This window comes from Lissotriton helveticus, chromosome 8 (assembly GCF_964261635.1).
Source record: "Lissotriton helveticus chromosome 8, aLisHel1.1, whole genome shotgun sequence".
Taxonomy (NCBI): Eukaryota; Metazoa; Chordata; class Amphibia; order Caudata; family Salamandridae; genus Lissotriton; species Lissotriton helveticus.
Window position 1 is genome coordinate 1,579,506,074 of NC_136069.1, and position 23,149 is coordinate 1,579,529,222.

A 23,149-nucleotide genomic window follows, 5' to 3' on the forward strand; every position below is an offset into this window, starting at 1 on the left:
CTGCAGAATTGGCAGCAGTGGAAAGATAAATGCAGAGCTTGCTAATTTTTCCTACTGTTTGTTGAGATCGGAAAGTTGCAGGTTTCCAATTTTATTTTACTTACTATCATTTTTGACAAGTGTGATAAAGATTGTTCACCAAAGTAAATACACATTTTAGAAAGGTATGTTTATTGATATATGTCCATAAATTGCAGCATAATCTGTACCTCATTGAATGAAGTCACTAAACCAGACATCTCACTTGATAATCCAAAACGCTTCTCTATTGTTGAAATCGAGCTTTTGAGGTATCCGGAAACCAAATAGTCGGAAAGTTGGATAAATCCATGACAGCAAACAAAAAACTGGAAAAGGCAAAAAAGAAATGTGTTATGAACTTTAGTTATTGAAATACACACCTTCATGAAAATAATATTTTTTAAAATAGTGTTTTTAATGTATTTTCTGTAGTGTTCTTTTTATACCCACAAAACCTAGTTTAAGAACTCAAAATTAAACAACTTTCACGGAATTAGTAGATAAATGTTTTGTCTAAATATAAAACACCTGATTTTGGAAGAGTCTGTGTATTACATTAAGGGAACACAACTTATATAAACAGAACACTTGATATATGCTCAAGGTTAACATTACATAGATGTATTGTCCAGCAGCGAGCAATATGAAGAATGTGCTTCAAAGCTATGATCTGGCCCCATATTAAGAATGTCATGGACTGCCTCACCTGAGAATGTGCAAGCTGTATTATTAAAAGGTGATGCACAAGCATCTACAGCCCCTTCCATAATAGCAAAGGGCCCTAGAGAGCAGAAAGTTGACACAAAAACACACACTTACCTGCACACACACACACACACACACTCACACACACGTTGTGCCCCAGGGAACTTTGTATAATACTGGTCCTGGTCTTCCAGCATTGAAAATTGATTATTTTTTCTGCAGAAATCTATTCACAGCCCCTTTCAGTTAGCCACTCCACATGAAATTTAAAGACTGAAAATTGTTTCTGTGAACGATTAGGTTGTTGGTTGAGGGGGAAGAGAGCCCTTCTCAAGCAACAGGCACCATTATTGTTAGGGTGATCCACAAAGGGTCACAAAATTAACCTCTGCTTAACCCTCTGTTAGCTTGGTACAAACGCAGGCAGGCCTACCGAACAGGCAAAGTGTTAAGTGTTTATGCAGTGCTCAAACTGTATTAAAGTAAAAACACAACAAAAGAAAAATCCCACACCAACTTAGGAACATGTTTAACATTATTTGACATGATATTAGCATCTATTCCCAAACACAAGTTGTTACTTATGTATTAGGGTAACCCAATGTTATCCTAATGGTGAGTTAGGCCTTGCAGGAGTGAAAAATAATGTTGGTGTTTTTCACTGCCAGGACATGTAATTTAAAGTACATGACCATTTTTTTTTAATACATGGAACCATGCTCTAAAGGCTGTCTAATGTGTACCTTTGAGTTGACATATGGATTGAAAAGGAAAGTTTAGACTTGGCAGAGCAGTTACTTTGCCAAGCTGAATCTGACGTTTTAAGCTGTCCATAGGTTGAAATGGCATGCCTTAAACATGTTTAAGGGGCTACTGTAAGTTTTTGACACAAGAAGTGCTGCAGGCCCACTAATAGCATTTAGTTTACTAGTCTTCGATATATCGTATACCACTGTACTATTAAATTAAAGATCCTGATCAGGTGTAAGCAAATTTTCCAATACTTTAGGGAGTGAGCAGAAGCACTTTAGCACTGCTTAGCAGTCCTATGCTATTCCACTCTACAAAACTCCATGCCACTCCTGTCTATAACACCCCACGCCACTGCACTCCAATTCACTCCATTGGTACGCCTCTATGCCACTCCACAGCAATTAACTTCACTCCACACCCCTTCACTTTTTGACACTCTACTCTGCTCAACTCTACTCCACTGTGTGCCACTCCACTCTATGACACTCCACCCTACACCATGCCACTCCACAACACTTTACTTCATGATATGCCACTCAAAGACACTCTACTCTATGACTCTCCATCTCAGTCTCCTATACTCTACTACCATATAGCAATGCTGAACAGCAGCCACGCTAGTGTAGAACATGGCTAAAATATATTGACATAGCCAATAGCTCTTGCATAGGTGAGACCTATTGGCTTTGCCAATGCTTGTTTATGACACAACACCTACAAAAACACTAAAATGAAGATCCGCCACTCGCATTTATCCTTCTAAAATCATGATTGATTCTGTTGAAAGATAGGGTAATGATACTAATTGTCTCCACACACAATTTTAGTAGACTGATTAGTCATTCCATGAACGTGACTAAGTTAAAGATATTGCATGTAGAGATCTTTCCTCATGGTGAGATGACAATGGGTGCAAGACGATCACTCTGATTTCATTACATTTGGTAAATGCTTCAAAAGCAACAAAACTAAATACAGCAGTCATCCTTCTAGGGGTCCAGCATGACCAGCGATGGTTAAACAAGAAAATGAAAGTCAAATGCCTGAATTTGGGTGCTTTTACATGTAGGCCACAAGTTATCTGCAGATAATTTTATATCTTCTCTGACAATAATAATATAATATATTGTTATTGCAGTTAATAAGAATATAGCAACCATGATGATCTTGAAAATCTTAATGAACAATAAATCAATATCCCAGCAAAACAAGAATTATGATCTAATGCAGAGGTAATGAATGACACATTCATTTTGTACAATGTGAAATGTTCCAAAGCTGAGAAGGAGTTGTTGTGTGCAATACTCAATATTAATGAAATAACATGGATTTCTATATTAATCCCTTCTTTGAAATGAGAGAAACCACTGAAATATATAAACTAGCCTTATTTTCAGATAATGTTATTTCAATATCTTTAGCTAGAATACCTAGCACAATTAAACAGGTTCTCTTTATCAACACGCCAAGATGTGAGACATAGCAATCTTTCAAGGTGTGATGTTGACAGGTGGGTTTGATTATTAATTATATGGTTTAACAATTTTAAAATCTGGTAAGACTCCAGCAATAAGGAAAGGGGCAATATGTTTCCCTGTCTTCAAAAAAAGGGGAGAGTTCTGGCCCAAGCAATTACTAACAGCTTGTGATGATTAGGCCAATGGTTAAAGCATTTGCAAAGATCCTAGCATTAGTTGATGATGCAAAGATCACAATCCCACTTAAATATGTTTTAGAAAAGGCCCAGGGATTCACATTTCCAGCAACAGTATCATTAGTAGTCCCAGGTCTCCTAAATTCTATGTCACTTGTCTATACCTCTTCTCTTGTCAAACTAAAGCTTTATGAAAAGCAAATTCTTCATATGACTGTTTAACAGGAAGGAAAACAAATATAAAAATTTGTATTTCCATTTCTGTGGACCATGGCCATATTTTCCAGTTGCAAATAACACATTTTTACATCTCTATTATTCATTCTTTTCAACCACAATCTGCTGTTTATCGACCCCTTTTTCTAAATGATTAGAGAAAATATATTTTAAGTTAAGTGACCTATTTAATATAATTCATTTTAAATTCAAAATAACCTTTCGATTTTGCTAGTTAGTGTAAATTTGCAATTTTATCATTTACAGTTTCACATGCGTTGGCATCGGAGGGCACTTTGTCTGTTCCGATCAGCAAAAAGTTGTCACTGCATCAATTTTTAAGCAGGACAGCTGCAGACCCCACTTCTTAGGCTCATGACGGTATTAGCACCTCAGGCAGGGTAGAACTCAGAGATTTCTGAGTCCAGCAGGAAAAGCAGGTTTGCAGTAAGTGTTTGATGGTCCTAAGACTTCAGAAACAAGGGGCTAGCCATCAAGCCCCTGGAGTCACTTTGGGCTCAAGTAAGATGGGTCCAGTCCTTCTCTTCAGCAAGGCAGATATCAGCAGGCAGCAGGGCAGCTCAGCAAAGCAGTTCTTTCAGAGCAGCAATCAGGAAAAGTGGCAATCCTTGTAGAACAGCATTCTTTATTCCTGTTGGAGTTCTTCACAGGTCCAGTAATGTACTGCCTTGGTAGTGTCAGAGCCTCAATACTTATACCCATATGTGCCTTTGAAGTAGGGTGACTTCAAAGCAAGCCCTTGATGTGCACAGACCCCCTTTCCATCCCAGTCGTGGCTTCAGACTATCACTAGGGGGTAAATAGCCCTATCTGTGAGACACAGGACATTATCCAGGTGTAAATGTCAGCTCCACCTCCCCTATCAGAATGGGGGTGAATGCAGCTGAATTCTCTGTCACACCCAGGCTTTCTGTGTTTGTGACTGTCTAGAGGGAATGCACAAAGTGCAGCTTTCACCCATTCTAGACATGTATTGGAGACTGACTGCAAGGCACACAGAGCAGCGCGAGCAGAGAAATGTCAAGTTTCTAATAGTTGCAGTTCTAAAACAGTAGTGTAATCCAACTTTACCATCAAAGAGAATTTAGCATTGCGATTCCAAAGATATGAAACATGATGCAGCTACTCCTTTCTAATTCGAAATTACAGCGTAAACGTGTTTTAAGATTTTCTCAATGCTAGCATTTGAGAAGAGTAGTCCTCACATTAGTGTAGCTATTTGTCACAGACTGGTCATGTAAAACTCAAAACATGTCCTACATTTCATTTGCACAGCCAAAATGCGTTGACACTGGAATTTCTGTTAAATTTGTTAAAGACAAGAAATATTTAAAGACGGAGAATCAACTCCTCTATGTTGTGCTGTCTATGATTCCAAATTAACATGTAAATGACAAATTTGAGTGTCTCATTATATTCCTTTTTAGGGGGTTGTTGAAATATTGAGAATTTGTAAAAGTGTAATACATTTTGTTCTCTTTATTGAATGCATTTTTGGAACCTTTTTTAACTGTATGTTTTTATCATATTATTGTGAGATTTTTATGAAATGTTTTAAGTGCCTTGACATCCTGAGTCAGTGTGTTGCCTTGTTGAGCAGTTGATGACTGTACATGACTGGTGTGGATATCTGTTCATGTATACATCCTTGGAAGTATCTTAAAAGGGGAACTTGATTTTTGACTTTAAAGTGCTCAGAGTCCCAAAGCCAACAAAACAAATTCAGCAAAAGAGGATGAGGATACCAAAAAGTTTGGGATGACCCTTCAGAGATGGCCATTTTCCAACACACCGGCTCACTCAGAACATGATAGTATCAAGCTTAGGGCCATATTCACAAGGAGCTATCACCAAATTAACAGCACTTTATCGCAGCCAAAATCATGATAAATTTACCTCCCCATTCACAAGCTGGTGCTAAAAGCCCACAGCACCAGTTTACCCTCGATAAAAGGCCTAAAAAAACATCACCATAAAGGATCCCTGTAACTATCGCTAATGAGATGCAGAGTAGGCGTTCCCGTGCCAAAAGCCGCGACAACACCACACCTCAACATTCTCAACGACCAGACAGATCGGCGATAAGAACACAAAACCGGCAATAAGGCGCCTTAGCACCAGGAAATCTACTCCTGCTCTGACCTGGTGTTAAGTCAGATGGCAGCCAGCGCCACAAAAGGGAGACCAGCCCAAGGCCACATCGGAAGTGCAACAGATCCCATGGAACCACCATCATGCGGCCCGGACACCCAAGAGGGCCACTACACCCACCGACACCACTTCCCAGACACCTCCTCCCTGGCACCCCCCACCCCAACAAAGACATGCCAACTCAGCTACACAAAAACATGTACAAATTATTCAGCATGATGGCGCACCATCACAATAGTTGAAATGCACGTGTTGACACATAAATGAGCATCACACATTCACTTCCGAAGCAACAAAAAAACTTTATCACAATAAACACCGAAATCAAATGAAAACACATGGCGGCTATCCACGGGATAGTCCGTAGGTTACAGCCTGCAAGACAAAAAACATGATGAGAAGGTTTGTCCTGCATGCATCAAAAGACAGTGTGAGAGCAAAGGAGAGAGAGAGGGAGAAGAAGAGTGAAAAAAGGAAGAGAGGGGGAGAGCGAGAGAGAGAGAGAGAGAGAGAGAAAGAGAGAAAGAAGAGAGAGAGCTGCCCCTGCGCACCCAGGCCACACAGCTCACCTGCTGCCACCGGTCTGTTTCCAACCACTTGCCGGCATGTAGTGCAGTCCATTAGGTCACACATCTGAGTCAGAGCCTTCATCTGAAACAGAGTCCAGATACCTGACTGGTACAGTACACACACTTGCACAAGACAACAGCACCCACCCGCCCATGCACACCCAGGCAGAGGCATCACAATGGCACACACCGCCCACGGAGCATGCCCGACCCATGCACACCCAGACAGCGGCATTACGAAGGCACCTGCCGCCCATGGAAAATGCCCGCCCATGCACACCCAGGCCTCACTCCTCACCTTCCGCCACTGGCGTGTAGATCCGATGTCCCACCATGTGCGGCTGCAAGCCACAAGCCCGGGGCCTGCGGACATGGCACCCTCCACACCATGCAGCCAGGCTCTGCAGGCCACCAGATCCCACGTGTGTTGCTGGGTCTTGAATACTCCATGGCTGAGGACATACCAGTGCACCCGGCAACATCGCAGGTTGCACACCCGCTCAGTTTTGATCTGTTCAGCATTATGTACATCAATTGTGTGTCTTTTGCACACCCGATCAGCCCAACCAGTGCCACTAAACCTGTGACCCAGAAGCGAGGTCACGTGGCAGTAGGCCCGCGCTGCCCGCTGGCTCTGGCCTACACTGCGGTCCAGCAGGGCACATGAAACCTGAGTTGCCTGGACCACCGGGGTGGGGCATCATCGCAGGGTGCCCATCTGCTCAGCAGCTTAAGGTGCCATTGACTCAGTGCACCCAAAGTCACCATCCCTTGGCGGGATGCATGTGCCTGCCGCAATGCGCCAGGTGCGCCTAACCCTGTGGAACCCCAGTCAATGCCACGTGGTGGTGTGCCCATGCCGTACGCAGGCCTGGGTTGCCACTAACCCTGGGCAACCCCAGTCAGCGTCAGTTGGTGGTCGGCCCGTGCCGTACGCAGGCCTGGGATGCCACCAACCCTGTGCGCAACAAAACTCTTATGCCCTTTAAGATTGGAAACCGTGGCGTCCGTCATCCAGTCACCACGGGCAGAGGAGAATGTGATGTTGTTGGCCCCTTACGTTGGCGGAGTCACATGATCTGTGCGCCTGTGCCAGATGGGTGTGGTGTGCATGCAAACCTGCACTCTGGGAGTGGCTGTGACATGCTGACAACTAGACCAGTGACCTGCACACCACCAGCGAGTACGCCTGCGATGGGTAGCAATGAGGGCCCCCCTCAGAGCGTAAGTGGAGTGATCTAGCCTGCTGTACGCCGGACCAGTGCAGGGCTTGCCACAATAACACGTGGGCTCTGGGCATGGTTCAGTCCATGTCTGGACAAGGAAGTGAGATATGCATGTGTCCCAGTTGTAGTGCCCATGGGACCCGGTACACAAAATGCAATGTAGCACCCTCAGACTGGCATCCCACAGGATGTGCATCATTGAGGCAAGGAAAATCACTGACCCTGCATTCATCTACACATGCATATATGGCTGATGATAGACATGACACAGCAGTGCGTCAATGGATGTTTATTGCACATCCAGTGCAGTTATGCAGCTAGAGCGGTTCAGAGCAATGGCCAGCACACTACACAATATGGGCCCGTAAAGGGCCAGCCAGAGTCCATCTGGGGATGACAAGTCCTGCTGAAGAGAAGGACACAGTCCGTAGCCTGGTGCATGTGTCATTGGGCATCAATCAGGAAGTGGCAAACCATGCACTTAACTGACCACCCAATAGATTACCACCACGGAAAATCGCTCAGAGCGCGCTGCGCTTAGAATTGTTGCTTAGACGCCGTTTTTTATGCGCAAACCGCGTTTTAAATTCCTGTTTGTTATTTAATTTCGATTGTGTTATTTACCCCTGTTTTTATGCTGACGCCCACTCACTTGCACAATAATCGTATAGCACCGGGTTTTGCGGGCCCTTGTCCTGGCTGTTAATATCAGCGGCCATCTTGGGTGAGTAGGACGCCTGACGGCGCCGCTTTGCTCGACGGTCTAGACGTCACAAGGACGCTAGACCTCTACTTAAGGGGGATAAACTAGGCGCTCGGCCACTTAACTGACCACCCAGTAGATTACCACCACGGAAAATCGCTCAGAGCGCGCTGCGCTTAGAATTGTTGCTTAGACGCCGTTTTTTACGCGCAAACCGCGTTTTAAATTCCTGTTTGTTATTTAATTTCAATTGTGTTATTTACCCCTGTTTTTATGCTGACGCCCACTCACTTGCACAATAATCGTATAGCACCGTGTTTTGCGGGCCCTTGTCCTGGCTGTTAATATCGGCGTGTGCGTATCAAGAGAGAGAGAGGACTAGAAAGCTAGTCCGAGTCCCCGTAGTTTATATGTGTTATCAAAAGAGACTAGCTTAAATATGACCAATATTGTTAGGACTCTGATTAGATTTGTCATGGGCACCTCGTTGGTGAGTTCATGAAGCCCTCACCCACCAACCTGGTTGGTGGCATGCTTCATCATCGGGCCCACCCAGTGACACCTAATGTGTCCCGGGTGTGCTGCGACGCCTGATTACAGCGGAGCTGGTATTTTACTGACAGTGCAGTGTGAGGTGTAAAATGAAGTGTGAGTTAAAACAGCTTGGCGAGGGTCCCAGTACCCGAGGGTAAATTAAATTTTAATAACTGGGCCCCCGTCAGCGGTTAAAATAAGGCTTGGGGATGTTTAAGGGAGGCGAGTTACTACCTCCTACATCCATCAGTTGGTCGACATGTTTCAGCCAGTGCCTTAAACTAAATCTGGCTTTCCTCAGGACCTTTTTAAAATGGAGTGCAGTGCAGGTTAAAAAGGAGTGTAATCAAGGCTATGTGTTACACTCACTAAGGTGTTTCTCTAAGTGTGAGAGGGGGGATTCCCTCCCGGAGTACGAGGACGGTGCAACAGGTACAAGGCAGGCTCTGACCAGAAAAGCTGGTCAACCCCTTACCGCTTCACTCCTGGAAGCATTGGCTGCAAAATCTAAGCGCATATATGAGAAGGGAAGCCTTATTTTAACCGCTGACGGGGGCCACCTACCAGGTTGGTGGGTGAGGGCTTCATGAACTCACCAACGAGGTTCCCATGACAAATCTAATCAGAGTCCTAACAATATTGGTCATATTTAAGCTAGTCTCTTTTGATAACACATGTTAATATCGGCGGCCATCTTGGGTGAGTAGGACGCCTGACGGCGCCGCTTTTTGCACGACGGTCTAGACGTCACAAGGACGCTAGACCTCCACTTAAGGAGGTCACGCAAACATGCAGCGGCTATGCGCAGCAGGATCCCCGAATTTCCGCCGGATTTACGCCAGAGTTCAGCCCGTCTGCGCCCGTCCGCGCCTGACCGGGCCCAGGGGCCATGTCTCTTACTTCCAGTTCCTATGGTGGCCACTCTTACACTGGTGAGGTCTTAAAATCCCTACGCTCCACTACACATACTAATTGTACTTCTTGTTCCCTCCCGACCCATAACTTTGAATGCGTCGGCTGTAGTTTTCGTAAGGCAACGCGACGGGTTTGTACTCGTGGTAGACGGAGGAGATTTAAAATACATCTTAACTGCTCTCCACTCCAGTTCTGGAGTATTAATTGCAGGTCCCTCCCGAAACACAAACATCACATCTACGACTTTCTTGTCGGAGAGCAACCCGACGCATTGTTTCTTACTGAAACATGGCTTCAGGATAGCTCTGGGCCTGATATCGCCATTGCTGTTCCTATGTAATGGTGAGATTGGACAGAGAATCTGGAAAAGGAGGGGGTATTGCTATAATATTCAAGTCTACTTATACTTGTAAGCTTGAAGCCTTTCACCTGTCCGGAAGCGAAGCTGCACTTTTTAAATTAGTAATTAACCCCCAATTTACTTTATCAGGCCTCTTGGTCTATCGCCCCCCTGGCAACGCTCTCACCTGGATATCTTCATTTGCAGAGACCATAGCTCCCCTACTTCTTAGGGCTGCAAATTTCACCATTCTTGGTGATCTCAACCTGCACCTAGAAGATCCACTATGTTCCACCAGCAAGCGTTTCCTATCTGATCTGGAGGCGCTTAACCTTTCGCTGATTAATTCTGGATCCACTCATTCTGCTGGACATCAATTGGACCCCATTCTCTCTAATCTTCCTTTTAATTGTTTTCGGAGTGCCCGTCCATTGGAGTGGTCCGACCATTTCGCGGTCTACTTCTCTTTACCACATACTAAGAACTTGGTAAACAGCGGCCGCGATAAGGGTGAACTCCTTCCTCCAACATCCCCCCAGTGGACCGAAGCAACGAATTAGCCACCTATTTCAATGACAGAATTGCTCGCATCTTAGCATCCCTTCCCCCTCCCTGTCCCTCTAGCCACATGGACAATGATTCACCCCCCAGCCAGACTGGAAGCAGCATACGCCCCCAACTTGCGACATTTAGGCCAGTAACCTGCAACGAGGTAGAAGTAATCATGACCAAAATTAAAAGCGGATCACCTTTGGACCCTGCACCCTTTAGATTCCTTAAAACCGTAGCCCCCGTCATCACCCCCACGATCACGGAGCTTATTAACAGCTCACTTGCCCAGGGATCTGTTCCCGCTAGCTGGAAGAGCGCAGTGGTGAAGGCACTCCTTAAAAAACCCCAGCTAGACCCAGCAGATATGGCAAACTACCGGCCAATCTCACTCCTCCCTGGCATTAGCAAGGTAGCTGAGAAATTGGTCAACCGACAATTGTCTCAGTTTCTCGAGGCAAATAACATCTTACGGCAATCCCAAACTGGGTTCCGCCCGGGCCACGGCACAGATACTGCCCTTCTTGGCGTCATCGAGGAGGCAAGGCGCATTTTAGATTCAGGAGGGTCAGTGGCAGTGATCCTCCTGGATCTTAGTGCAGCCTTTGACACAGTTAACCATCGTGTCCTTCTCCATCGGCTGGCGGCAGCAGGGCTCACCGGGACGGCACTCAGATGGATAGAGTCCTTCCTTGCCGGGCGCTCGTTCCAGGTATGGGACGGCAATTACCGCTCGTCCACCCTCCCCCTCACGAGCGGGGTCCCTCAGGGATCGTCCCTGAGCCCGAAGCTTTTTAATGCCTACATGGCCTCCCTTGAAGACGTGGTGACACCATTCGGTATAAAAATAGTGAGCTACGCCGATGAAACACAGCTGGTCGTCTCCCTATCCCAACTAGACGACCACCCAGACAACCTGGCAAATTGCCTTACGGAAATCCACGGTTGGATGTGTGATTCACCACTAAAACTAAACGGGTCAAAGACTGAAGTGATGCTCATGGGAAAGCAATGGGTGACCATCCCCCCAGCGGTCTGGCCAGACGTGTTCGGGGAAATTCCCACCCCGAAACATGAAATCAAGACCCTAGGAGTATGGCTAGAACCCGAGCTTTCAATGAAAACGCAAGCGGCCAAAACTGCAGGAACCTGTTTTGGGCTTATGCGCACCACCCGCAGGATTCTCCCCCTACTCCCACCCGCATCCAGGAAACTACTAGTCCAAGGGCTCATACTGTCACGTTTGGACTATAGTAACATGGTCTACCTGGGAGCCCCTGAGGCCACACTGGCGAAACTGCAACGAACACAGAATGCAGCAGCCCGTCTACTCATGAACCTTCCCTCCAGAGTGTCAGCGAAACCTGCCATCAAGGCCCTGCACTGGCTCCCTGTGCGCCAAAGGGTGGAATTCAAAGCCATGTGCACGCCATACAAACTGATCAATGGAGTTGGCCCTTCGATCCTCAGCGACCTGGTTACTCCTTATAAAGCACCCAGATCCCTGCGGTCCGAGAATGAGCACCTAGCCAACATCCCCAAATTGAAAAAGACACGCACTGGAGGCCGACGCTTCTCCGTGAAAGCTTCCACTGGATGGAACTCCCTCCCACGTACCCTTAGATTGGAACCCAATTATTTGATTTTCAGAAAAAAATTGAAAACACTTCTATTCCCTAAATAACGTCATCCCCCTCTTTTCTTCCCTTTCATCTGGGTAACAAATCTTTATAGCGCGGGGATGCCCTCGGGTCACCAGGCGCTTTACAAGTCGTTAAAATAAATACAAAATAAATAAATTAATACACCGGTGGGGTAAACTTGATATTACTACGTTGAACCTGCACCTTTCAAACACCCGCCCTGAGGACAGTGAGGTTTCAGTCTTGAAATTGAATACCGCGGTCTCCCACTGGCTTACCAATGCCGTTACCACTCTCCTTCCACCCACTCCGAAACATTTTAGGTCCCACCGTCTCCCGGCTCCTTGGTTCTCCGCTGACCTGAAGACCTTGCGATCCAAATGCAAGGCCCTAGAAAGGAAATGGAGGCACTCATACTCGGCCTCACGGAAGATTGTCTATAAAGAGGCTCTAAAGGAATACCACTCACAATGCAAAACTGCGAGAGCTGCCCATACTGTGAGTACAGTGACGCAAGCTCAGAATTGCCCACGTACTCTTTTTTCCGTTGTTAAAAAATTGACAGCAGCGGATACTATCCCGACACCCCCAGCTTTAGAAGAAACCCAATGTAACACCATCGCTAAATTCTTCATTGCTAAGGTTGAGCGCATATAGGACTCCTTGAACGCTCCCCTGACTGTAAATGAACACCAACCGGGACAGGTTGCCGGGATCGAACAGCCACTTCCCATGGTGAAGGTTACAAACTGGCAATTGTTCGATGATACCTTGTTCTTCTCCTGCCTAAGCAGCGTAAGATCTGGCTCACCCTGTGACCCTGTACCTGCGAAAATTCTCAAATTACTGGATCTTGAACCTCGGCGGGTTCTCATGAGACTCCTAAATGCATCACTAATAGAGTCTCATGTGCCACAGGTTTGGAAGCACGCAATGGTTGTTCCTCTCCAAAAAAAAGCAGGAGCCGATGAGTCTAATCTTGCGAATTTCTGACCCATATCCTTGTTGCCTGTTCTCTCAAAAGTGCTGGAAAGGCATGTTAACACTCAGTTGAACCAACTCGTGGAAAGTTCGGGTTTTTTACACCCTTCCCAGTCTGGCTTTCGTGCGCATCATTCCACAGAGACCGCTCTACTCGGGGTGACGGAGAGCTTACGACACGGTATCGACCGCGGGGAAACATCTGCACTCATCCTTCTGGATCTGAGCGCGGCGTTCAATACCGTGTCCCATTCCATCCTTTTGAATTCTCTTCGGTCCCTGGGAGTGGACGGTCCGGCATTGGCCTGGATTGCCTCCTTTCTAAGTGAGCGCACTTTCCAAGTCTTTTCCACTAAAGCCACATCCGCCACATTTCCATCGGTGCACGGCGTTCCGCAGGGGTCCATACTCAGCCACTTGTTGTTCAACATCTATGTGAGACCCCTGGCAACCATCGCAGAGGACGCTGGGCTGACTATTTTTTCATACGCCGATGACACCCAAATTGTTTTCTCCCTTTCCAGCAGTGAGCGCAACAGTGTATCGATTCTGAAAACTGGACTGTCACGTATAGCTGAGTGGATGCAGAGGCATCTCCTCAAACTAAACGGTGGCAAAACCGAGATTCTCATCTTAGGGAAGCATAAAGATCTGTGGGGCCCCCAACATTGGCCCAGTGGTGATATGGGACCCCTTCCTCAGCCAATTTCTGTGGTTCGCAACCTCGGATTTCTTATAGACGAAAAACTCTCTTTGAGACAGCTGGCCACTAAGGTGGCCGCCATCTGCTTTGCTACCTTGCGATGGCTCCAGAAAATTCTATGGATGCTGCCTCATACCACCAGAAGAACCGTAGTCCAGGCGTTAGTAACATCTCGCCTGGACTATGGTAATGTCCTCTATCTCGGTGCCGATGCTGCTACCATTAACAAACTCCAGGTTGTTCAAAATTCGTCGGCCCGACTTCTCTGTAACATCCCGAGGAGATCATCGGCCTCACAGGCTCTTCGCGATCTACACTGGCTTAGGATCCCCAGTCGTATTAAATTCAAAGCCCTATGTTATCTTTTTAAAATCAAGCAGGGTTCGGCCCCAAAATACTTGCAGAGTCTGGTCCAACCCTACAAGCCTAGTCGCACATTAAGATCTTCTGCCAACTGCGACTTCGTTGTCCCAGGATTCAAGCTCGCAAGGATGGGGGGGTCGGGCCTTTTCCCATCTAGGCCCCAAATACTGGAACGCATTACCCATCACCCTGAAGTCAGAAACTAACCTTCTCTGTTTTAGGAAAAAATTGAAAACCACACTTTTCCAATGATTCGCGTGCCGCTTTAGTTGATTCATGGTGCTGTTGAGAGGTTGGCTTTTCTTCTTCAGTCTATCCCTTGCGCCGGGAAACCCACTGCAGGTAGCTGTTGCGCATTATAAATTTAAATAAATAAATACATTTAAATAAGTAAATAAATGTCGCTGTCCAAGGTGAGTGCATCGGAGTGGATCGTGGGTCAGTGGAAGGTCATGAGGCCATGTGTGGGACCAAGCAGACACAGGCCAGGTGGCAGTGATGAGTGATAGTGCCTGGTCCTTCTGACTACAGTCCCATCCACGTCCTTTTCCCCGGGTGTGTGCCCTGCCCCACCTGTGGGTGTTGCAGAACCGACTGCCACACTGTGTGCCACTGACACATCAGGGGCCTGAGTGGATCCGGCTGCCGCACTGTGTACCACTGACACATCAGGGAACTGAGTGGATCCGGCTGCCGCACTGAGCGGCACTGACCAGGGGGCGGGGATATGGATGGTGTAGGCGCTGCAGCATTCATCAGCGCCACGCCTTGTGGCAGCAATGTCATGATGGAGGTCTGTAGGGCATGATAGATCCCAGCTACATTTCGATGATATGCAGCGGTGGCTGCCATCCTGTCTGCCTCCATCCGCACCATGTCCTTCATAAGCCTCGGTATGTGTGCCAGCTCACGGCAGGCATCGCTGGAACCACTCTGAGTGGCCAGGTGTTCTTCTCTTTGCGTCATGACTCCGGCGATGTCAGTCAGGGCTCGTTGGAGACCATGGGGCGTAAATAGAAACCCAAGGATGGCGTCCAGTTTGGCAGCCATGGTGCCGAAGGCCCCAGCACCTGCTCAGCCATCCCTATCTGGCACTCCAGCACACCGCGTTGGAAGGCCATGTGTTGTTCCTGGAGGGTGCCGGGCTGTGGGTGCCTCCTGCTGTGTGGTTTGGGTGGTGGGTGGGGTCTCATCGATATAGCTGGGCTGCCCTGAGTCTGGAGGTGAGTAGATGATGAGGTCAATGATGTCTTGGATGGTTTGGGCATTGATGCTGGTGTTGTCCTCCTCGTCATCCGTGAAGAGTGGCTGGCACTGCTCTGCAGGAGGTGTTGACACTGCCCCGGAGATGTAAAGGGGAGATGATGTATTACAATGTGTCCCCATGTGTGTAGACATATGGTACAGGTTGACATTCAGACAACATGTCATTGTATATTGTGACAGTCTGTAGATCTGGGCGATAACCCAGAGGCATTGAGGGTGTGCACTGCGCTCTGCTTGATTGTGCATGTGTGCCATCGTGGCCATCTTCACCCATCCCCCCAGTATCTAGTGGTCACTCATCCTGTTGCAGTTGTGTTGTGTCCTGTCAATCAGTGTCTGGTCCCCCGACTCCAGCCACAGTCCTCACACTGATGACTGTCAACACTAGCTCCTCCATGTCATCCAGCTACAGCTGTGGCTCTGGGTCTTTCTCTTGATGTAATTCCATCGCCTCTTGACCTTGTCCATTGTCCGCTTGTGCTCTCCAAAGGCATTCACCTTGTCGACGATGTCCCGCCAGTGACACATTGGAGGTGACGAAGAGTTGTTGATGGTGTTCCATCACCTTCTTGACTAAGATCCTGTTCACCTGCGGACTGAACTTCATCTTCCTCATCTTGTTGTCCTTGCCCTTCCCTGTCCCAGAGTTCCCAGGCTGGTCGTCTGGGGTGCTTGTAGGGTTGCGCTCATCCTCTGCGCCTGCTCCGGCTGCCTCCATGATGCTTGGGTGTAGGTCAGTTTGGGTGTGGGTGTTTTTACTACTTTTATGATGATTTTTTCAGCCTGCCAGGTGTTTGTTGCAGGCCTGTCGCTGCTTATCGCTGATTTCCTCATCCCGCTTTGGCCTATTGTGTGTTTTGTGGCATTGTGGTTTGTGGTTTAACTCCATCGTGGTGGTTGTCTCGCGGACATTGTCCGCGGTGTCTGCGGACTATCGCATGGAACTGCCTTGTTGTAATCCCACGTTGTCACGGGGTTATTTTCCAGCGATGGGCTGCAATATTGAAAGTTGCGTTACGCTACTCTTGCGGTAGTTTTCACATGTTCTTGTGAATATACCCCTAAGTCTTTATATGATTTAGCTCTTATTTCTCTTGTATACAGAGTACTGCCTACCCATATTAGGTCAAAGGCTACCAGAGAGAGCTGCAGTCTGGTTTCAAAAAGATGTCTTGAAAACATTCTGAAAAATTCACAGGGAATGCGTTCTAACCCTTACTTACCATTGGGCTTGTGTTTTGCAACTCACATTTGCTTGCTTTCTATTTGCTGACTTTTTTTATTTCAGGGTGTCTAGAATGTATTTGTCCATCCTGTGGAGCATAGCCCATTTACCAGCTCTCTGACTTGCTTCTTGTATCCTCACATGAGTGCTTGCTTTCTGTAAACAGGTCTTTAAATGTTGTACTTATTTTGTCACAATTTTTGGACTTTCTTAGACAGTGGTCAATTTCAGGCTTTCTTCCAAGGGAGCTTGTTGATTACTTTTCTTTCTATGACTTCAAAGTGAGAGGATTTATGTGACAATCTTGCTGGATAGTGGGAGTGGGAAAGAAAACTTTTTATTCCGGCACACAACAAAATTTTAAATCTGTAAGTGTACTGTTCAAATATTTCAGAATATGCTGGAATTAGGGAAGAACAAAAAGGAGCACATGTTGGTAATTCTAAAATGTGGTGTAAACAAAGACGTTTTTTCTGTGTGTACTGTATAGTTTTATTAGTAAACCTGTATGTAATAATCATTTAAGTTAGAAATGCATTGTCTGTTATGGCAGTGCACTGCCATATGATATATATTCCACTCTATGCCACTCCACCTCACACCACTCTGCTAAAATTCACTCCACATAACTCTACACCTCTTCATTCTATGCCACTTCACACCACTTTACTCTACTCCACTAACCACCCTATGCTATGCTACTGTGATCTATTTGCATGCCATTCTATGTCACTCCACAACAATTAACTCATCTCTGCACAATGCCACTCTATGAAACTCCACTCCATGCCCCTCCACTCTATGACACTCTACTCTGCTCAACTCTACTCATCTCTACACCACTCCATTCTACTCCACTCTATGCCACTCCACTCCACTGTACACCACGCCACTCCTCTCCACAATACTTTGCTCCACGATACTCCAATCTTAGACACTCCATGCTATGACACTACTTGCCACTCTCCACTAACTTGTAGCTATGGAGAAGAACAGCCACACTAGTGTACAACATGGCTAAAACATATTGGCATAGCCAATAACTCTTGCATAGATGAAACCTATTGGACTTCCTAGGGCTTGTTTACGACACTGCACCTACAACAATAATTGTTTTACGATCCCCCACTCGAAATTATCCCACTAGCTTGATATGATCGATTCTGTTGAAAGATAGGATCATGATACTAATTATCTCCACACACAATGTTAATAGACAGACTAGTTATTCAATGAACATGACTAAGTTAAAGATATTGCATGCAAATGTCCTTATTCATGGTGAGATGACAATATGTGCAAGACAATCACTCTGAGTTTATAATATTGTTAAATATTTTAAACAAATTCAAGCCATCGGAGCCAGAGTCTATCCAGAAAGCATCAGCAGTGGCTAAATCAGGATCCTCCTTGGATATTGGCCATTTCACATGACCGCCTTTCTGTCCTTTCAGCTTGTCCCAGCCGTTTGCTCATTATTTAATCTATCAATCTCCTCGGGCAAATTCCCCTCAGCTTGGAAAGCAGCACTAGTTACCGCCATTAAAAAAAGACGGATCTTACAAACTATAGACTCATTTCTCTTGTCTCACTATTGGGTAAACTGTTGGAGAATCAAACCAATATCCAACTTTGGAAACCTTGAAACAAATATTCTGCTGGACCTGTCCCGATCAGGATTTAGACTTGCACAGCACCACTTTGGTTGCGGTGACCGTCCACATTAGATGTTCTCTTGACAACAACACCCCCTCACTTCTTGTGCTGTTGGACCTCTCTGACTAATTCAAAACTGTTTCTCATTCAAGAATGTTGCTAAGATTGCAGGAGGTAGGAATGCATTAGACGATACTATCATAATTCAAAGACTTTTTAACAGACCACACTCAAACTACTACTTTGGGAGCTTATAAATCAAGTACCATGAAATTGGTTAAAGGGGTGCATCAGGGCTCATGTCTGAGCACCAGGTTTTTTCAACATATATGTCTATGGTCCCCGTTGCCAAAAAGAATGGCTTTCTTTCTGTGTCATTTGCTGATGACATGCAGCTGAAATTTACTCTAGATCCAGAACTAAATAATGTTAAAGCTCATTCCACAGCAGGTTTGATAGCTATTACATCTTGGATGACAGAGAATTGTCTCCAACTGAATGCCAACAAAATCGAAATCATGTTGTTTGGCAAGGCCTTGCAGCTTTGGACACACGAATGGTGGCCTTCCGAACTTGGTCTAGACCCTACTCCCAAATTAGTCTTAAGAAATGTAGGCGTCTGCCTTGACCAAGCACTCGCCGTAAAAGAACAGGTTACAGCCACTGCTGGCACTTGTTTTAATGTGTCAGGGCTGTTACAGTGAGTGTTCCCCCTTCTACATTCAGTGAGAAAAACACCTATTGAGGCACTTGTCACCAGTCACTTGAACTATTGTAATGCTCTACTGGCTTCAATAAATGAGACTTCTTTAAGCAAATTGCAAGTCGTTCAAAATATGGCAGCTGATGCATAAAATTGGACTGTGACACAGCACATATTTTGTGTGACTGTCGCAACATATCCCACCTTTGTTTCCATTCCATATAGGAAATACTCTCAGTCTTGATCCTGAACAGCCCCTTCTGCTACAGAAAACGCTGATTATGCTAAGTGATTCATGTGGTTTGTGTGACCTCACAGAACTGGCGGATGCTGGAGACAGCATAGACGACAGCCAAAATTTGTATCCTAGGCCAATAGCGTTCACCTTACATACCCACACATATGAGTGACTAGCTGAAATGTATAAAAGGGTTGTTCATCATCTTCAGGATTAGGCACCCTGTTTGAAGCCACTTGGTCTCATTTCCTGAGACTTGGTAACCTAACTATAAGGCCCCCTCCCTGATTATGTGTAAAAAGCACATGGTTCACTCATGACCCCTTCCAAGCCACGTAGTGTTATTAAGTCACCTCCTCCCCCCTCCTTTTCCAACTTTCCTTCCCCTAGAAGTGTGGGAAAAGCCAGAAGTTGATCATGAGCCCACATCCACTGCTCTTTATCCCCACCACTGATGTTCCTCTGTGTACCCCTCTCTTTTCTCCATATGGGCCTCTTGACAGAAAATGTTATTTTTTCCCAGTGTATTGCCCATCCCCACACGCTGCTCATAAATATGGTGTACCTAATGGGCTTTACTGTTTGGGTGCGGATTTTTCTTAGGACATACCCATACCTTTTTTTGGTCAAATACAGATTGGTATGTTGTTTTGTTTGTTGACTCTCCTGCTGTTTGATCGGCCTGTCCAGGCTGCCTGTCCCTGCTGTACGTACTATGTTCTATCCTTTAGTGGCAGGATGATGAACTGGACCATTGGCATTCTTATACAATAAAAGTGTTCAACAAATGTATTTATACATATATGTTCACTGAAAAAACAGGTTACAGGGATGTCATAGTTAGGCTCAGATTTAACTCATACTACAACATAGAAATTCAGCAGTTATATTAACCTGAACAAACTCACATACACAGGCTCATACAACTACTCGCTCAGGCATTCATTTTTTTATAAATGTACTTTTTGTACATTTAAAAACATAAAAATCACATATGTAGTTAATGTAAAGTATATAAAGTTTTTAATGTAATGAAACCAATTTTAAATAAAAATATTTTAGGGGTCCCGCGATATATTCGTTGGTTAGTGAACATAGGTGGACTACTACTCTATGGTTTTTAATCCTGATCATCTGATTAGAATGTATTGGTGATCCTGAACCCAACTACTCACTCAGGCATTCATTTTTTAATAAATATACTTTTTGTACATTTAAAAACATAAAAATCACATATGTAGTTAATGTAAAGTATATAAAGTTTTTAATGTAATGAAACCAATTTTAAATAAAAATATTTTAGGGGTCCCGCGATATATTCGTTGGTTAGTGAACATAGGTGGACTACTACTCTATGGTTTTTAATCCTGATCATCTGATTAGAATGTATTGGTGATCCTGAACCCACTGCTTCGCTGAGCATTTTAAAGAATACTGCAACTATGTACACAACTACATTGTCATTAATGATCACAAGTTTTTATTACACCACCTTAAATCTGTTTACCACCTAAGTTACCTATTTAACAACTTTCGGGAATCTGCAAATTTACGCATCACATTTATGAATTTACTCAAAAACACACCCAGACTTTGTCTTCTGCCTGGCTATATTAAGACCCAACCCTTGCACATGGAAAACCACAGCACAAAGCAGTTACATCACCAGTGAAGACTCTAGACTGAGGAGTGAGAATCACTATGCTTTTAGACAACTGTTGAAGCTGCATTGTCTGTTCAAGATGAGCACCCACAACCTGTTGAGGATGAGGAGAAAAATACACCACCTCACAGAAAAGAAAGTGATGTGTGGAAGTGCTTTTCTATACCTTCTGAGGGAAAGAAATTAACAGAAAAATATGTGCAATGCAGTATTTGTGCAAGCAGTTATCCAGAGGCACTGCAAATAAGTATTCACAAGAGACAAGTTCCATGTGGAAGCACCTAAAACAATTAATGAAAGGGTCTAAAACCAGATGATGCGAGAGAAAGCAGGTACAGCAGGACAGTCAACCTCTACAGCAGCCTTTGGAGAACCATCATCAACTGCAGTCATTACAATATCAGCTGCCAGTGAAAAATTGAGTGACATGACTATTCACTGCACGAAATACCACATGCTTGTCTTCTGTGAGTGCATTCTTGCATACAGTGAAGCACTGCTGTTAGTTTTTTGTTTTCTTTTGCTTTCAGTGACTACATAATGTTTTTGAAGACTGGAGACAATTGCTTCTTTGCATTTCCCAATTCTTACCCTTTTTTACTACCATGTTTACAATTAAAAAATCTGTTAAAAACCCTTCTAGACAAAAAACCATTTCTCCTACTCAAACAAAGAGCTAACTCATTGTCAGTGTTTGCATTAATGCATGCCCAGGTATGTCAATGTGTGCCATAGTATCACCCTGGGTGTGTCACAGTATGCATCCGTGCATGTCTGAGTGTGTCACTGGATGCATTCGAGTTTGGTTAGGTGTGTCAGTGTATGTATTTGTGTATGCGTGGGTATATCAAAGTCTGCTTTAGTGTATGCCTGGGTGTGTCAGTGTATGTGTCACTGTATGCCTAGACGTCTTCTTGGATGCATTATAGTTCGGATGGGTGCATCTGTGTCTGTATTGAGGAATGCCTGGGTGTGGAAGTGTCTGCATTGGTAAGTCCTATGTTGTGTCAGTTTTTACATCAGTATGTGCCTGGGTGTGTTAGTGGATGTATTATTGTTTGGCTGGGTGTGTCAGTGTCTGCATTCTTGAATAACTGTGTGTGTCAGTGTATGCAGTGGTAAGTCCCTGGGTATGTCAGGTTATATATCGGTGTGCGCCTGGGTGTGTCACTGTATGCAACAGTGTGTGCTTGGGTGTGTTAGTGTATGCAATAATGTGCACATGGGTATGTTAGTATGTGAACCAGAATGTGCCTTGGTGTGTTAGCAAATGTATTAGTGTGAGACTTGGTGTGCAGTGTATGCATCAGTGTGTGCCTGGGTGTGTTATTGGATACATTGCTGTTTCCCTTGATGTGTCTGTGTCTGCATTGCTATATGGGTGGGTGTGTCAGTGACTGTATTGGCATGTCTATGGGTGTGTCAGTGTATGCATTTGTGTGTGTCTGGGTGTGTCAGTGTAAGTGTCATTGTGTGCCTGGATGTGTCAGTGTCTGTATTTCTGTATGCCTGGGTGTTTCAGAATCTGCATTGGTAAGGCTCTGGTTGTCTCAGTTTGTGTGTCAGTGTGTGTTGGGGTGTACTATTGGATGCATTAGTATTAGGCTGGGTGTGTCAGTGTCTGCACTGCTGTATACCTGGATGTGTCAGTGCAGGCCTGGGTGTCTTATTGGATGAATTAGTTATCAGATAGGTGTGTTGGTATCTGCATTGCTCTTACTTATGCTGCTTTACTTAACAAAGAAAAAACAAAGGTGATGATGGACGGAGCGTTGACAATACAAACACTCACCCCCAGTCAACTGATCTGGGTTTAATCCATCACCGTTCTTTAGCTCAGTCCGCCACCCCAGTTCAGACATGGCCATATGCAAATCAGTCTGACCCCCAGACAACCAATCAATAACCCATATAGACACCCATGTAGCTACTCACCAACCCATGCAGCCGCTTACACACCAACTGACAGACTAATACAGACATTCACACAGTTTATTCACTAACACATGCATTCAGTAAGACATAAATAATCACACACTTATACAGGCAGTCACGCACCTACTAAATCATCTATTAAGACACTTATACACCCACTCATTCTTCAATACACCTTGGCATATAAACTTTACAGAAACACATAGTCACTGGATGATGTCATCAATGATGTCGTCAGTGATGTCACTGACCATGTCATGAATGATGTAATATGTAACATCATCAGCAATGCATTGTGGGGCGCGAGTTATAGTTAGCTGAACTAACTATAATGCTGGAATTTCTATATTTTTGTTTTCGAGTGAAATGTCCAACTAACTATAACATGCCTGAAACCTATGGTTTTGTCAGTGAAT

The 23,149-nt window shown here is 45.1% G+C and overlaps 1 protein-coding gene across 3 annotated transcripts in view; it reads right to left on the reverse strand.

The window, feature by feature from the left end:
- LOC144773524 (solute carrier organic anion transporter family member 2B1-like) overlaps positions 1-23,149 on the reverse strand; it is a 619,417-nt gene that overhangs the window by 531,441 nt on the left and 64,827 nt on the right. For all 3 annotated transcript variants that reach the window (XR_013599997.1, XM_078658585.1, XM_078658586.1), the window contains exon 3: positions 210-347. Coding sequence is in view for 2 of the 3 variants with exons in the window: in XM_078658585.1 (XP_078514711.1) it covers positions 210-347 (138 nt within the window). In the remaining variant the exon portion in view is untranslated. The remainder of the gene's footprint in view (positions 1-209; positions 348-23,149) is intronic.